Source organism: Crassostrea angulata, chromosome 10, assembly GCF_025612915.1.
Source record: "Crassostrea angulata isolate pt1a10 chromosome 10, ASM2561291v2, whole genome shotgun sequence".
NCBI lineage: Eukaryota > Metazoa > Mollusca > Bivalvia > Ostreida > Ostreidae > Magallana > Magallana angulata.
The window spans coordinates 47,815,693-47,833,740 of NC_069120.1; the positions used below are offsets into that span (position 1 = coordinate 47,815,693).

Sequence of the window (18,048 nt, forward strand, 5' to 3'; positions counted from 1 at the left end):
GATTAGATACGATTTGTAGATTGTAGTGTTCATAACGGATTGCACATCAGTGGGAACTTAGCATAAATGAAGAAAGATTTTTATTCATAATCCGATTCACATTATATTTTATGGATTCAGCTAGTTTTTAATTAAGAATTGATTGAAATAATTTTGAATTTTCAAGGATATTTTGCTTTCTTTAATTTGTTTACAATGTATTAATTAATTTCTATGCCGCTTTCCCCTTTTAAATTGTGGGGTTTTATCCATGACTTAACATATTCATGAGTATATACATACAAACCGTTTCATTTATGTAAGGCAAAATGAAAAAAATGTTATTTATTGCGAGTTATTCTAATACATGCATTTCATTAAAATTCTTGAATTTCTAAGCAAAAACAAGTTATGTACATAATTTTTATTTTTTTCCAGTAAAAACCCCTTGGTAGATAAAGATGATGAGGTCAAGCGTAGAATAAATGACCTGGTGGATCGTGCAAGTCTAGCCGGAAGGTAAACCCAATTGTTTTGGGTTTTTGTTTTTGATTTGTCTTTTAATGATGTAGTTTAAACATTTCATAATTCATCAATGGTTTTGTCTCTTGGTAAACAAAATGTAACATTTTTATAATTACCTGTCTTTTTGCGTTTTTGCTTTGAACTAAGATTATGATTTCCAAGTAGAAAACTAAAAAGATATATTGTAATGAATATGTTTAAGCGGTGTAGAAATACAGCACTGCCTCAAAAGTATTCGCGGAAAAACAAAATGGCGGACTTTGTAAACAAACCCTGCTTCAAAGTTTAGGACTAAAATAAAAACGAAAAATGATAAACAGACTTACTTTAATACTTTGTCAAGCAACCTTTGGATCGAATCACTAGCATTATTCTCCTTGGAAGTGAATTACATAAGTTTTGGACAGATCGGGGTTGATAAGACGTCCACAGTTCGTTAATGGCGTTAAAAAATTCATCAGGGGTCCTTATGTTTCGGGCAGTATTTTGAAGCTCTCTTTTAATACGAAGCCATATATTCTCTATAACATTTAGATCTGGGGACTGGGCAGGCCAAGTCAAACAACTAATAGTATTGTCACGCTTGTATTCTTCGATAATTCTTGCTCGATGCACAGGTGCATTGTCGTCCTGAAATCTATACATTCCATCAGAGAAATGACGAGCTAAAACCAGCCAAAGGTTGTTTTCAAGAATTTCCTGATATTTAACGGCATTTATATTTCCGTTTACTTTGCATAAAGTTCCAACACCATGCCACGATATGCAACCCCATATCATTACTGTCACACGCTTCTGAAATGAAGGACACATGCATTCCGGACGGTAAGCTTCATTTGCTGAACGCCACACATACATGCGATTATTCTGTCCTATTACAACCCGTGATTCATCACTAAATATCACTTGCTTCCATTCATTCTGAACTGACCAATTCCACCTTGCCAGACACCACGAAAGTCGCTTTCTTCCGTTCACCTCCCTGACTACCATTTTCTTCCTAATAACTCGCCAAAAAACCTTATTTTTGTGCAATATTCTTTGGACAGTCTTGTGATGGACATTTGCTGCACATCCTGTGTTAAAATAACGTCTTATGTCCCGTAATGATCTTCCACGATTTCCTTTAACAAAGAGCAAAAGTCTACTCTCCGCTCTTTTGGTAACTTTCGGAGGTCTCTCGGAACGGGGTAAATTTTCCACATTTCCCGTCGTGGAAAACTTTTGCCATATAGATCTAATTGTTGACTCAGATATATTCAACAATCTCTCAATTTCACAGTTTCTGTGTCCTTCCCGTTTTAAATCTACAACTACTTGTTTAAGCTCAGTACTAATTTCTTTTGACTTACGCGCCATGTTGGAAAACACTGTTTGATAAAAATAGCAGACGACAACAATGATACGTCATATGGTCTGGGGTTAACACACGTGATACGTTTGCGGGAGATTACTCTAAATTAGTAAACAAGCGAAAAGTTTAGACGTGATTCATTTAATATACGTTGATTTTTTTTAAAAGTCCGCCATTTTGTTTTTCCGCGAATACTTTTGAGGCAGTGCTGTATATTAATATTGTTTCACAAATGTTGTATTAATACCATTTGATAACCATCTGTCCTATACAGTGAAAACTCCTTAGACTATAATGAAGTTGAGTATGCCAAACGTAACCGTGACAACGACAATCCAGTTGAGGAAAAGGAAGTGACCATGGATATGTATGGGGATGATGACGTTATCCAAAATGACTCTGACGATGACCTTATGCTCCTAAAGCAAGCAGTAAAGCAACATGAAAAAACAGCGCCGGTACCCCACGACATGGACTGTAACGATCGGTTCGATGTAATGAATGGAAAAGTCAATGAAAGCTACGAAATAGTGGAATCCACAGATGTCTAAAATGTACTTCATCAGATTTTGCTCTTGAAAACGACGTTGAGTTGATTTCTTTTCAACTTTTTTAATTTGAAAATAGTTTATGTTAAAAACAACATTATTTTTTTTTATTATTTAGTACTTTCACAGTGATGAATTTGTCTAAATTATCAGATATTGCATAGAAAATATCACATCATATATTATACAGGTTCCTTTGACGTGAAAACGGGAAGAACCTTTCCAAAGTAGCACAAACAGAATTATAATTTCTTTTAAATTCATTGCTTAGTTACGTGATTTAATTATTGTAAATGGAAGCATGCATGCATATTTTAAAGTGGGAATTTTTTACCATACATCTTTGCTTGGTTCAACTCTGTAGCATATTTCATGTTCGCAGAATAAACATCCTTCTTTCAAACAGTCTTTCATATATTTACGTGATTTAAAATCATATTGTACAATTTGATTTAAACACTTCACACTCAAATATGTTTAAGTTTATTTTTAGTTCAGCTTGAAAATAAAAACAAGATACATTTTTTTTAATTTTATGTAACAACGCTGTATTATATATTAAACAAAACAATCAAGTTCTTTTTAGTCACACATTATTTCCTTTTTACTTTTCTGTTTTAGTGATTTTCATAAACCAACATCTAAATAGTATGTTCCATGATATGACACTAACTTTGATTTAACTTCCAATATAAGATGAAGACAAAACTTATCTAATAAAAAGCATAAAACAACAGAGATACAGTTTATCAATACAATTGTATATCGTGCATAAATCAGCATATATCGTTGCAAACGTTTAAATATATAAAAACATACAAACATTAATTCGATTCCGTCATATATGTTTTCAGTGCAATAATTAGACTGACACTTCATAAAACTATTCAGGAATCTTTTGAAAGACATTCTTACAAAATTTGTCATTTTCATTGTTGTCAGGTCAACAACGTAAATATGTCCTATTAAGTTTAATAAAACTCTTCATTGATATATCAAGGAATATTGTGATTGCAGTATAGGTCACTAATTGCGCCATTCTTATCTTTTTCACTATTTTTAATCAAATATTTTTCGTAAAATGTTGCCAAAAATGTTGCCAAAAATATAAGCTACATACAAATCTTTCTTATTTTTATTAAATAAATTTTGATTTTGTTTCAGAAAATTACGCGCTGATATTGGTTTCGAAAACGATTCCTTGAGGAATTAAACGATGTTTTACCCCAGCCCAACGAAAAACGAAACAACTTGGACATTAAATCGAAATATGAAAAGAATATAACATTGTTAAAAGTATATAAATTAGTTGCATGCACTTGGTACTGCACCAATATAAAAATAGAAATAAGAATTGATTTCAAGTAAAAAAAATTTTAGATATTAATACTGAATTGGTTGACATTTAATTTTTAGACATTACTTTCATTAATTTATTATCAGCCAAATAAAGCAATTAAATAAATACATGTTTAAATTTCACATCATGTGTAATTTAAATAAAACCCTCTTTGAAACATAAAAAGGTAGGAAAGATAACAGTAGGGAGGGGGGGGGGGGGTAAATTATATCATCGATTCTATATTTCAAAATCTGTTGAGACACAGAATGAAGAAAGATATAACAATCGCAGTTTTGTATGACAAAGGTGGCGCGTTTGATTGTGACTTAAAGGCATTCGTATCCCCATTGCAATTTTCTGTGGTGCAGCAGATTTTCTTTTCGTCGCCGGTAGTTTGGATGGTAGTGGCGCATGCTGAAGTGTCACATCCAGCTTCTTCCTTGGTGTAAGTGGTGTTAGCTGTTTGTTTTACCTAAAACAGATACAATGCTGGGATGTTTATTAAGTTACACTTCTCGCAGGGACATCATTGTTTGTCCTCTGTGAACGTAACTTGGTGTAGTTCAATAGGTCTGAGGTTAACATACACTCAACAAAAGTTTCATCCAGTATAATGTATTTACTATACAAAAAAAGCTTATTTATTTGTCTTGTCGATTTCAACTTAGCTTGCAAATATTTAAAGACGATGTATTGACATTCCGATCCGAGACCTTGACCTTCGCTAAATTTGACAAACACGTCCAGTCTGGTTGAATTTCAGTGTTTTTGTCAACCATGTTAAGCATGCACAGAAAAATACCAAATATTAGTGTGACGTTTCGTCACGGGTACTGTAAATTCCTAATCAAACGCGAGGAATTAATATCCGCGTAAAATCGCGAGAAGCATCCTTCGCGGATTTTAAAATCTCGCCATTATTTTCTGAGAGTTGAAAACGATAAGAAATAAGGAGAAAAGTTCAACGTTCGCGATTTTATATTCTCGCGATTTGGTAGAAACCAGCGGGATCGCGGAATGAAGTATTCGCGTAATATAAGGAATTTACAGTAATTGATTTCAATCGAGGTTGTCTTATTTTATCTCTGCTATTGATGAGATGACATATCAATTACGAAATGTTGAAAAATTCTCTTTTTCTATTTTGTAATTTACAAATTATTTATCAGGGTGAACACTTAGAAGTTGTGTTGAGTGTAGAGTATAATCTAGAGATATGTTTAAGGTAAAATAGGATATGAATGAACAATAGGTTCACAGGCCTTGAAGGTCATCTGAGTACCAAAGCCATTAGATTGACATATCTGAGAGTCTCATGCTTGTATTTTAAACTTCTTTTTAAAGTCTAAATCCTAATCTGAGACTCCTCTGACTGTTACCCCCGCTTTTATCATAAGATGTTTAAAAACATTCATTCCGGAATTATCTATACCCAAGATCCAGTGGCCAAAAGTTGTAAACTTTTGGTAGTAAGAGAGCTACAGGTCCTCAATGGCCCTTAATAGTCAATCTTTATAATGTTCACAGTTTCATTGATAATAATAATGCACACAAAATGCATACAGCTGATTTCTACAAGCATACAATGTACATGTTATTAAAGCAGATTTCCTAAAAAAGACATTTAATTCAATATTGCCAAATGATAATATACTTTGTAGTTTCAGGAGGACGTTACAGTTGTTGGTAAATGACACACAGCAGTTATCTTAAGTAAAAATGCATGTTTACTATATGGCATGGCTATATATACTCATTTCCCCAAAAAAGCTCCATGGCATGAGGATTGAATTTCACTTAAACAATGCATGACTATCTCCAACGACTGTGATAGTACAAAAAACTATCATCAAATCTTGGCCCACCCTAGGGTTTGAACCCTTGCCCCAGGGCTCTGAAATTTATAATTTAGGCAGACAAATCTGCGGACATCATAACGATGCATTACATTTTTACTAAAATGTATGGGTGAAGAAAAGAATACTTTTTAAAGATTTAATAAGTCTTAATATCTAGCTAAATTAAACCCAATCATAGAGGCTGAATCCCTGACCTGAGAGCCATGGAATTTACAATTATGGCTGAGGGCTTCATGGACATTAAAACCATGCATTAGTTTTTCCTCATATGTTATGAAGTTGATTATTAGATTTTTTTTTTCAAATTGGCCTTTTGCATGTTTCACCCCTTCCCTATGAAAATTACGTTCCTATTATCCTAGAGATGCTTCACACCAAAAAATGGCAGCAATTGTCTTTGAAGTCTAGAAGAAATTTTAAATGTAAAATGGTTAACGCACGACGCATGTCGCAGAACGCACGACGCCGGACGTAGACGAATTGCAATAGGTTACCTGAGTGATTCAGGTACCTAAAAATACAGTCCCAGAAAAATAATGTATTTCTTGTTTTCATTCATGGAAAATCACTTTAAATCTGTAATACAGTGTCTGTGGCGCTAAGAAATAATTACAGTTGGTAAACATGCTTGATCTGTAAAACAAGTGACTGTATGCAATGCTTTGGTAGGGTTTCAAACACTTACAAAGCAGTTTCCGGCGGTAGTACATTTTTCCACGGTGATTGAAGTATTAGAAGTAGCTGCTTGTAAACAACCTTTTACTTCACAGGAACGTGAATAACAACTTATATTCCTTGCCTGTAGAGGAAAAAACACATTAACGTAAAGCAATAAACTAAACAATCTGATATAATTGTTTAACAATGATTTTAAGTTTTAACCTTTATTTTAATACAAAATACATCTGAAGAAATGATAAAAAAATATTATTACATTGAATTTGATAATATGATGTTTGGTGTAGCGTTCTATATCTCGATCTTATTACTTGTAGATATCTGTCATGGGTTACCTGTCACTTTATCCTCTTTAAAACAAATGAGCAACAACATCGTTTGTATACACATCCAAGTCATTTTATAAACTAACTAATTCAACCCTATAGCGATGTTATCTTCGGTAGGAATATACATGAAATACTTGTGAGATTTTCTGGCGTATTCATTAATTGTTAGAGATATCATATAGATGTAGTTTTACTCTGAAATAGATATATAGATTTAATTTTCAGCATGGATTTTATACTTTTGATTTATTATAAATACTCACAGCTGTCGTAGCTGCAGCTGCTGCCGCTGTGGTTGATTGTTCTGCCGTAGACGCCGCTGCCGTCGTCGAAGCTTCAGATGTTGCAGCCTCCGTGGCTAAAGACACAAAATCGTCACAAATAAAGTATATGATAAATTGCTTTGAGTTAAAAGTTTTGTTTGTTAAAATCCTAATCGGTTTAATCACTAGGAATATATCTTCATTTTGTTAAGTTCGTAAAAAAGATCGTGGACCCCTCTCTCCATTGGGGTGGATGACAAACAAGAAAAAACCTACACAACCGCTCTCTCCACCATGTGGAAAAAAAATTAATCTGCGCGAAAAAGTTAAAACTAAAGAATGATTCTGGATCTATCTTTTAAATTCAGTGTTTCCAGTTGATTATTTATAATAATTGTTTTCTACTAATACTGGGTGCTTTATCGTACAATTCAAAAGGATAATTTTTGCGGTTTCCATATATAGTTTTTATAACTTTACGTGAATATAAAGAGTTTACTATTTGTATCTGTATATCATAGTGCTAAATTTGTTCTGAATTGCACGTGTCTATTCTAATTAAACTAAACCTAGTAAGTTTTCTGTTAAAATCTTAATGGACAGATGCATTCCAATTAACTAATTAAGATATATATTTTTATACTTTCCAATCTAGAGTAATTTGAAATGACGAGTGAACAGTTTTAGAATGGACCAATACTTCTTTACATAATCAAAATGATTGATAAAAAATACTTACTTGATGCAAGTTGAACAGGAGTAAAGGTAGCTGCAACAACAGCAAAGAAATTTGTTGAATTTTAAGCGTCATATCAATTCAAATGAACAAAATTGTGATATAACAAACATACATTGACTTTTTTTAAAAAGAAACCATTGTCCTATTAATTTGTGTTTTATTTAAACAATTAATTTTTGACATTTTAAAATGATACTTGTTGTATTTTTACATCCAATTTCTTCATATTAAATTTCTTCCTATTTGATGTGATTTCCCTTCAAACAGCTTAGCTGTTCGATGAATCATTGTGACTGCTGCGTGATAAAAGGATGTCTGGACCGCAGGCAGGGATCTACCTGGCTTTTATTGATTTTGTAACAACGTGACGATAAGTGAGTTGGGTGTAACGTCGAGTTGTTGTTTAGGTGAGTGCGGTGATTCAGACCATGAATAAGAAGACGTCATTATTTCCCTTGCTTGTTTTTTCTTCATAAGTATATTTATCTTTCTTAAAAACTCTGATATCGTTTTTTCTGTTGTAATAATGATAATTATCCCATATCAATGTAAGCAACAATATAAATAGCACACAGTGACAAAATTTGAAGGCAATCTTCATAGTAAAGAATAACTAAATGATGAAAATGCAAGATTAAAATCCTTAAAACCTATCTTTACGTTGTACATAAATGTAAATTTCACATCCATTTGGTGTTCGTTATAGTTATTTTCTCTCTCTTAAAACTGTAATAGTTTTTTTCCAAGATAATGATAAAGTTTCATATTGAACACTTTTTTATATATTTTAAACATGATAAGTTTCCTGTAACCATCTAAATGGACAGATGCATTCAACTTAACTAAGATATGATTTTATACATTCCAATCTAGAGACAGTGGTTTAAAACGACGACTGAAAAGTTTAAGAATGGACCAATACTTTTGAACATAATCAATGATTAAAAAATACTTTGAGATGTTTTAATGTTCACGAACATTAGCATAGGTAGCCTACGTTTGATATTTTGTTTGATAAAGTACACCAACTTATGCATACATAACAGAAATATACTAACCTGCTAACAGGCAGATGGCGATTGCGTAGTTAGTCACGGCCATGTTGGTTTGATAGCTTCTAATACGACACAGGGCGACAGCTGCAATAAGACAAAAAATATTTGCAATAAATACTCAATTTTCTTTCCAACATCGGGAAAATAAATCGAGTGTGTCACCTAACAGACAGTTACCCTTCAATAAGTCAATTATCCTCTCAATGTGTGCAATCTTTTGTTTTAAAGGGGTGTTTCCCCAAAAAATTTATGATGCAAAGTTGTTTGCTTGATTGGGTGAACGGGAAGTACACGTATGTTAAAATACAATCGCGTCACATGCAGTTTAATTATCAACAGAGAAATGCCCTGCTTATCAGAAACGAGTATCTAAGGTAACTCGTTGTCCCTCAGTGAGTATTTTTACAATCATATATTTGTGTGAAATCAGAAGATTTTCACAAAAAAAATATAAGTGTCCTTTGATTTTTAATGGATATTACTGTCAGAAATAAAAAGGACTTGTTCCATCAACTTGCCGTACATTTCTTTTGTTTTATTTTTGATTCTTTAGATAACGTTATCTCTCGTGTAAGAGTGTCTATCACCAAACCATGTTTTAAGTTTTAAATGCATAATTGCATTTCAATAAATACAAAAGAAAAAAAAAAACCAAAAACTCAGCGATGAGATATATCAAAAACTATGAACACTACTGATGCTACTCAGGCGAGCACCATTATATTTTGCGTATCAAAAGAAATTCAGTATTATTATTTTTCTACATTGTAAATTAATCACCATCAATTCTAAATTCCTTTAAATTAAGTAAATTCAAATGCACAGTTGGATAAATAAAATAACTGAAGTTTTGTTTAACCCGATATTAATACAATGAACTTTATTAAGCACTCCACAGTATGGACGAACATGTGCATAATAATATTCGTTTCAAAAGAATGTCCATCTACAATGAAATCTAGAAGTATTAAACCGTATAAAATCCTGCAAAAAATGAATCTCAATTGTGATTAAAAATGAGCTTCATCCATATACAAGAAATGTAACTGATCGCTTTTGTAGCTAAACCTTGGCTGCCTTCCAGCGAAAATCGAAAGTTGCAACCGTATGATTAAATGAGACCTTGTCACGGTCGGAACTTGAATATAATTCACCATTCCCCTCTGGTACCTCTGAGTATGAGGACGATATAGTATATTATCGTAAGATAGGTTTATCTTGAACGTTAACGTCGTACATGTATATATTTGTTAAAGGAGTGCCATTTGATATGACCACTGGTACCAGTATTCACTGAGCCGTAGGAGTTACAGTGTGGAAAACGTGGCTGATTATTAGGTCAATGGCGTTCATGTCTCGTCTCTATCGATCATGTTGTAGCAATATCTGAAATAAGATGTCGTTTATGACCACTTCTAGGTACGTCTGGGATTTGGACGCTTTTTCCCCTGATTAGCGAAGTAATTGATTAATTGAGAGGAATACACTGGTCTGATTTATTATTTATTGCAGTCTGTTTGACTGACCATCATCCCTGCTTTGTTTGGAACGGGTACAGGCATATTAGTTTACGATATTGTTCTGGCGTTTCTGCTTCGGGTGAGAATCAGGGAAAATTTCTTGAACAGGAACACAAACCTGCCACAATTCTTTTGGTTTTCTGGGAAATAATGAAATACACGAATAATCATCAGTGTAGTCAATCTTTTCTTAAATAACAGACCATTTTTGTATGTTAAGTTTTAATTTATCATTACATGTGGTATATCAATATTTATTTGAATTGTTTCATGTGATTATGTTTTTTATAAATAAAAACTACAATCATGGATAAGATTGTTTCACGTATGAATGCTAGATGTCGAATCATATTTTGTTTTTCAATAACAATTCACGCCGGAAAGAAAAAAATTAATACGTCGTCCAAAAAAAAAACAACAATTAAATGAGTTTGGTCACATAAGAAACCGTTTATAAGTTAAATTTTAGAGTAGTGAAACTGCTTTTACATATTTGTGTATTTCACCAAGTTTGACAATGGAAACAGCTGCTATAATCAATTGGAAAATCGATTAGTTTTGTGAGCCAGAGTACGTATGATATGCAAATAAAGTAAGGAGCATTGTTAGAGCGGTAACAATTGCAGGCAACCTAATCAACACTCTGCATGTCAAACTGTAGCAGTCGTATTTCCCAGTATTGCTGTAAAAAGTAATATATCATCAGTTTTGGGCAGGTACAGATTGTGTATTATTAATTCATACGCTAAATGTAGGCATGTTCTAGGCATGAGAACGATAGATTGAGAGAGAGAGAGAGAGAGAGAGAAGAGGGAAAGACAGAAAGGTTTTAACTTTAAATCATATTTATGTTTTAAAATTAATACAGAACGGAAAATGTACAATAATGTAATGATTATTCGCATTTTGAAGGTCTTTTCATCACATTTGAATTCATTCAAATGTAGGGCTAAGCATAAAGAAACAATGTGGAATATACAAGTAATGTTCTACATGTTTGTTTAATTCGGCATCTATACTACTATATTAAAATAATGGACTCGAATTTTTTAGCTTTATTATCGAGAAATCGGAAGAGTGCTGTCTTTTGGTTTATACATTTTAAAGCTATACACGCTATAATTTGCGTCAATTTTGAATAAAGGGGAAAATGTATGTGTTTGAATACTAATAAAAGTTACCTTTATGCTGTTAATTATAATGCTCAATTCGATCACGTAACAAATATATCAAATATTAAACAACAAAAAATATTTAATTTCCTGCCAGGAAAGTAATGCCTCCTCGTGAATATCAATCTATCACGTGATATCGACAGCTAAATTTAGTCTATCATACCAAAACTGGTGAAGGGTCAACATCTTCATAATTGTGATAGTTTCACAAAGGAAAGGATATTTTCAGTAAAGCAGAAATTTGTCCGATAAACAAGTACAAACAAAAGAAAAAAATACAAGCCTGTGAGTAGATATGAATACTTCCTTTAAAAAAATGACGTAGACCTGTGTGTTTCCCCTATGTGCTATTTATAGATCATATAAGTGTAAATGCAGAAGTAAGGGTATCGTGAATAACAGACGTATTTTACTTCTTATACATGTATGTATTTCAAATTAACAACTGTTAAGCATATTAAAAATCAAGTTGGATATTTAATTAGGCAAACAATAACGACCACCTAGTTCTCCGCGGACATGCGCAATGAGGTCGGTTTCGCTCTTCCTTCATCAATATTCATGAAAAGGTATATTTTCCTGGCAGGAAAATAAACAATTAAAAATCTATATCTTTGTAACGAGATGGAATTCACCATTGTAATTTACAGATTAAGGATAACTTTTATAAGTAGACAAACACATGCGTTTTCACTGTCATTCAAAATTGACGTAAATTATAGCGTGTATAGCTTTAAACATAATTGGTACTTGAAGATTACCAATTTGTTTTTATTTTTTCTCAGTCAAGCTTCGCTAATTAATAATCAACGATAATTCCTCTCAAAAATCCGGAAATCATCTGGAATTTTTGGATTTAACAATCTTGCACATGCGCATTACTATCAAGCTAAATCACAAGAGGATCTTTAGTTTATGTTTCCACAATATCACATCTGCATAAATAAACTCAGAAACGATATTACAAATACGTGTAAATTTTCACTGAAAATTTGTCATATATTCTGTTCAACAAAGGAAATACAGGAGATAATTCTAACTCAGTGCATTTGATATGAAAAATCCCCGAGAGTTTCGAATGTCAACATGGTGTGTAAATTCGAAGCGAGTAAAAACGTTGGTGAAAAAGTGTTGAATTCTTCATTAAACTTTTAGATGAAAGATATTTACAGCCTCAAAATGGTTCGTTATAAATAATTTAACTATTATTTTTAATGCAGCTTCATAAATTTTCTCAAAAATCGTTTCGGAGCGATTGTGCAGTTTTTTGCTGCATTACAGGTATATTGAAGGCATTTTAACTGTGGCGACCTTTCCCGAGACACGGTTTTATTATTCTAACTAATCAGAGTGTAGTGAAATTAATAACATTATTGTAGGCTTAAAGTTTGGTTATGTGTTACATTAAAAGTTTAAAATCGAAGATTTCTAAACTTTTGTTATATATTGTTATAGATAAGTTTAGAATTCTTCGATTTTAAACTTTTAATGTAACATGTGTAAATGTCAACAATACGATGTGTTGATGCATCTATTTCGTAAATGTCCGATATGATAGCGGTAATATGCAATGTCAACCCGTGCATGCACGGGTCAAAGTCTAGTACATAATAAAATTTCTGATGTTACTGAAATGTAAATCAAATGAGGAAGATTATATGTTAAATGTTCGTGCTGTCAGTCCTGGCTAAATTTCAGAAAAACTTCAGAATAAATTTATTCATTGCGCTGTTTTGAGTTCACCATTTTAAGCTATTTGTATAGCTTGCAATTAATAACATCCAACACAATTTGACGTAATTAACCTACCGCTCGCATAGTTTAATAAAATTGGTCTCACGTTTAAAGGTATGTATCAAATAGCTTGCTCTATTGACTGCCTTTTTTTCTGGAATCCAATAAGGTCGTGTTTTGTTGGGTTTTTTATGCATATCATTTTTCAAGATAAACAGGCTTTGCTTTGTTTTGGTTTTATTTTGCACTTTGAGAAATTTAATTTTGATTTGATTTTAGTTTGTTTATAATATTGACTTTGTTTTAGATTGTCCAATTTTTTCCGATTAGTGGTCCATTGATTTTTTCCATTCCTTGAGATTACATTTTTTGTTTCTTTCATTTTTTGAAAATCTTATCTTGTTTTTAAATACATTTTTTTTAAAGAATACAGGATATACGACTCGACGGTCCTTTTTGAATGGAGTGCTAATTTACCGGCATAGCATGACAGACACTTTCTTTTCTTTTTCCTCTTAATTCAGTTCATTTTTACTTTGATGGTTTTGTCGACCTAATACGAATGGATCGTAGAGGGACTGAACAAAGCTCTGGAAGCATCCAGTATTATATGTACGGAGTTTAAAGGGACAATCTTCTAAATAGCTACTTTTTGTCCTTTAAAAGAAATATAAAATGAAAAAATACCCCGACCCCTCCTGAAACACTGCTTTCTTTTTATTTTGACAAAATTGCTAGAATGCATAGAAAATATCGATAGTTTTGACGGTCCTATAAAAACCTGACTATAAGTTGTTCTTAAAAAGTAAAAAGTATTAACTATACATGTTGCTTGACAATAGTTAACTTTATATAAAAAGAAGTTTGAATAAAAAATGCTACTTTTTTTGTTTTCTATTGATCTATTGATCTATTGTTTTCGTTCGCACGTTTTATTCTATTGTTGTTTAGTTTTGTTTATTCAACCATTCATTCATTTAATGACGTGCGCTTAAAAATGAAAAATCGGATCTCATATTTTTATTCCGATTTCATCACATCATGTTGCTGAAAATAAAAATAATTTTAAAAAACCTGGCACTGACGTGTGAATTTGCCGGATATCAGATTGAATAAGGATTAATTAGCAAACCTGTTTGTAACGTGAAACAGCATAAAAACATTTTATTCAAACAGGTTTGTCAATTGATCTTAGCATTTTGAAAACATAATTGCCGAATTTGTTCTCATGACCCTAAGAAAACACATTTAGCAGTTAAAAAATGCATGTTCATATTTCAGTAATCCTGTAACAAAAAAGGAAGTGTTTTTTACCGATATTTTTTTTCTTCAAAATTTTGACAAAGCTCAGAATTGGATAGAAATGTCTATTTTTACCGAATTTGTTTCTCTAAATCTCCATATTAGATAATCTTGTAACTTAAGTAAAATCAGTTAAAGATTTTTAAATGAAAATTGAACCTTGAGGGTTCTGTTGATGCTTAATATGCAACGATGAGACAGGAAAAGAATGGCGCGAAGTAAAGTGATAGGAAAAATAGAACTGTGTTTGCCAATTGGTAGGGGTTAGACCAAAGGATAGAAGGAACTCAAAAGCAATTCAGAAATAGTAAATAATACGGCTATTTCTTGTAAGTGCTGGTCTCTTATTTTCTTGGCTTAAATTGTTTTCCACATATTTGTGTTTTGGGATTGTTGTATTGAACGTGTTGTGGCATTGAATGATTATGTAAGTAGTCTAAGCATTGTCAATAGTTTTAATGAAGCTAGAGTGTCAACAAATAAACCATCAGATATACCTACAATTTCAAAATATGATTAATATAGATATAAACTATCGTTTTGGAAATAAAAAAATCCGAATATTAAATCTTTAATCTAATTTGAGTAGTTTCCAATATTGGTATGTTTAGCCCTTTCTCTACAGGAAATCAAAACAGTCTTTAAATGACCAAGACCATCGAACCCACTGAATATTGTTGTACTGTTATTGTATTTTATGATGTTTTTGTTGATGTTGTTGTGTTGTTGTGTTGTTGTTGTGTTGTCTTTTGTTTGTTGATTTGTCTGTTGTATTGGTGTTGGTGTATTTATGTGTTTTCGTGGCGTTTTTGAATTGCTGGCGATTAAATTTTGCTGTTTTTTTTTTCATTAATTATTTGTTGCTTTGTTTTTTTTACTTTAATCAAATGTGTACGTTGTTGATTGTCAAACAGCTACAGTTATTGTCCCTATTTTGGTCTTTTTGTGATCTATTTGTACTCTAAGTTTGCTGTTAATGCCGTGTTAAGTTTCAGTAACTGTAGTATCGTTCATACATCATAGTTGTAGCTGTGATGATGTTTTATTGAGTTCTCATGTTCTGACAGTAATTGAGAAGTTTATTTTAACGTTGATGTAACTGATCGTTTTCGGCATCATTTTTTAAACAAACTAAATCAATAAGTATATTATTCTTTAAGGTTTTAAGATGATATTCAACTTTGTCGATACAAAATAATGTAATGATCGTGCAAATGCGAACAGCTTAAAAGCTCCATAACCCTATCTCTTAAAAACACCCGACAAAAACCTTAACAAACATTAAAAAAAAATTAAATTAAAAACACCATTTAGGAGCTTAATGGTCAGCAAATCACCTCTCAGATCTACCTTGGTTTTTTAAAAATGGGTTAAGTTTTATACAATCATTTAGTAAAGTAAAATTCCATATATTTTATTTTTAAAATTTGAAGAGTTGTGTATATAATATTGGGAAATATTTCAATTATTTATACATAACTTTTTTTTCAAAGTTAATCAATATAGTCTAAAACGAGCCCCGACCAGCCAGCCACTTAAATAATGGAAAACTGTGAAAACAATTGTTATAATAACATGGTGCATGGGTAGATGCAAATTGTGATTGGTATTGGCTATACACAGGTATCTGATCTCATGCCTGGGTAATATCTAAGTCGATGGTTGGGCGAATAAATTTTCCTCGTATCGTCGGGTGAAGAAACATGATCACCCGACACTGGTATCGGACGACGCAAAGCTGTCACATCAATTTCTAGGAACACCGATATCTTCAAAAGTAGCCGGAGTATCCTCGCTCGATCATCGAACGTTGAGCCACAGTTTGATTTAGACGATAGTCGATTACATTAACGATTTCGCAATCGCTGAATATTCACCTATAACCACGTGGGCATTGCTTCAATTTACAGATAAAGAAAGTCTTTAGCATACCATCGTCCGCCTGGCCGTCACTCATGAACCGATCGCGATAGATAATAAATGTTAACGTAATCCGTATACGATCAGTCGTCCATCAGCCGATTGTCAAAATCGTCCGATAGACCCGTCGACCCTCGGTCGATTTCGGTCGTCAATCGGTGTATGCCGGTCGACATTTAAAACAAATCCAAATGTCGACGGACCAACGACAGACCTAACAAACTGTCTGCCGAAGTTTGGTTGCTCCACGAACTATTCAACGACTGTTTAAATTGAAGAAATCGGCCACCAACGCAGAAAAAAATTATAACTTGGCCTAACATACACACATTGGTTGGCCGACGAAAACAGGGGTCGATATCGGCCAAGACTGTCGACCGAATAAACCCATTTTTGCCTAGCTTAAAATCTGTCGACCGGTGGTCGTTTTTGGAAATGTGACTGAGGTTTTAGTAAGGGCGACGCCAACAGTCTTAGTTATTATAAAATTTAAAGACTGCCCAAAACAAAACTAATATTTTTCCGTTTTGCCAGAAGTTTTTTTTTTAATGAACTTCATGCAGTCTTCACCGGCAGAGAAATACATTGCATCATCTAAAGGAAAATACTATATTGATTTTACATTTATCCACGTCAAATATAGAACATTTATGGACCAATTTGGTGATAAATGACTTCATTATCACCTATGACAAAAATCTCATTTTTATATCAATATTCACTGCAAGCCACAACGATTGATTCGAATTCCAAATAATCTTTATGCTTAATTTGATATAGCCCCTCTCACATGGAACACAAGTAAAACTGATAATTGTTTGCCGTTGCTTGGCGATATTTTTTATTTCAATTTCTATATCAAACTACCTGATAGCAAGTGTTTCGCCTCTCTGCTATGGTAGAAGATTAGAGGATGTTTTCCCCGTATTTAACTGTTTACCGCCAAAAATGGTGGCGAAGTCTGACTTGCATAGTAAGATTTTTATAAATTGTACATTTTATAACCATCATTCTGCTTTATTTTCAAGGTTGCTCCTTAGAACCACGTTGTGAAAAATCTGCGTTTTTAAAAGTATATTTGTGTCAAGTTTGGCTGCAAATTTTCATTAGACTAAAAGCAATTTATTTAAAATCAGTTAAATACATTGTCCTTTAATAGAAAACATAGTTAACTTTAAAAACGGACCCCGAAAAGTTCTTTTTGTTTTGTTTTTTTTTTTGCTTTTTCTTTCCAATTTTTTTTCTAATTAATACATATTTTGTACAGTTTAACAACTAGAATATAACCCTTATATAGTTAAAAGTTTAAACTGTGAGAAATTAAGAGTTTCAGAAAATATTTAAAAGAAAAAAAACCTTTGATTCATTACCTGAGAGTCGAACTTGTGAGATACAGCGGCACCTGGGCTCTTCTGCGGAGTTCTAGCTGTTCAGGTGTTTGATTATCATCCCAGCGGTAGCTAGGAAACACCAAACAACAAAGCTTCCTCAAGTCTCCCATTGGATAAACGCTCGTCGCAAGCCTCTGCATGCTAACTTCAGCATTCCCCCGGACAACCACGTCTAGGTATTTATCCTATAATCTACGCTACCATAATACACATTAAAACAATAGTTGTAAAATTACTCATTTCTATTTATGGCAACACATGCATCGAACCAATCTCATATTATGAAAGACCCGCATCTTAACATTGCGACACATACTTATGCACATGTACCGATC

The 18,048-nt window shown here is 32.7% G+C and overlaps 2 protein-coding genes across 4 annotated transcripts in view; one reads left to right on the forward strand and one right to left on the reverse strand.

Moving 5' to 3' along the window:
• The window catches only part of LOC128167349 (cadherin-23-like), a 31,135-nt gene extending 28,321 nt beyond the window's left edge, over window positions 1-2,814 (forward strand). The window contains exons 31-33 of one of the 2 annotated variants that reach the window (XM_052833027.1): window positions 418-498; window positions 2,133-2,412; window positions 2,597-2,814. In XM_052833027.1, coding sequence (XP_052688987.1) covers window positions 418-498; window positions 2,133-2,409 — 358 coding nt within the window. In that variant the 3' untranslated portion in view covers window positions 2,410-2,412; window positions 2,597-2,814. Of the gene's footprint in view, window positions 1-417; window positions 499-2,132 lie in introns of both variants that reach the window. The other variant, XM_052833025.1, reaches the window with a different exon arrangement.
• A 58-nt stretch (window positions 2,815-2,872) lies between these two features.
• Window positions 2,873-17,842, reverse strand: LOC128167353 (uncharacterized). 2 transcript variants are annotated; one of them, XM_052833032.1, is made up of 6 exons: window positions 17,693-17,842; window positions 8,675-8,755; window positions 7,617-7,646; window positions 6,878-6,972; window positions 6,293-6,406; window positions 2,873-4,220 (listed from the first exon to the last, which is right to left on the reverse strand). In XM_052833032.1, exons 2-6 carry the CDS (start codon window positions 8,715-8,717, stop codon window positions 3,993-3,995), a joined length of 510 nt encoding a protein of 169 aa, XP_052688992.1. In that variant the 5' UTR covers window positions 8,718-8,755; window positions 17,693-17,842; the 3' UTR covers window positions 2,873-3,992. The 2 variants fall into 2 exon arrangements, with proteins under 2 accessions (XP_052688992.1, XP_052688993.1); XM_052833033.1 differs by lacking the exon at window positions 17,693-17,842 and adding an exon at window positions 8,849-8,917.
• Window positions 17,843-18,048: the final 206 nt, after the last annotated feature.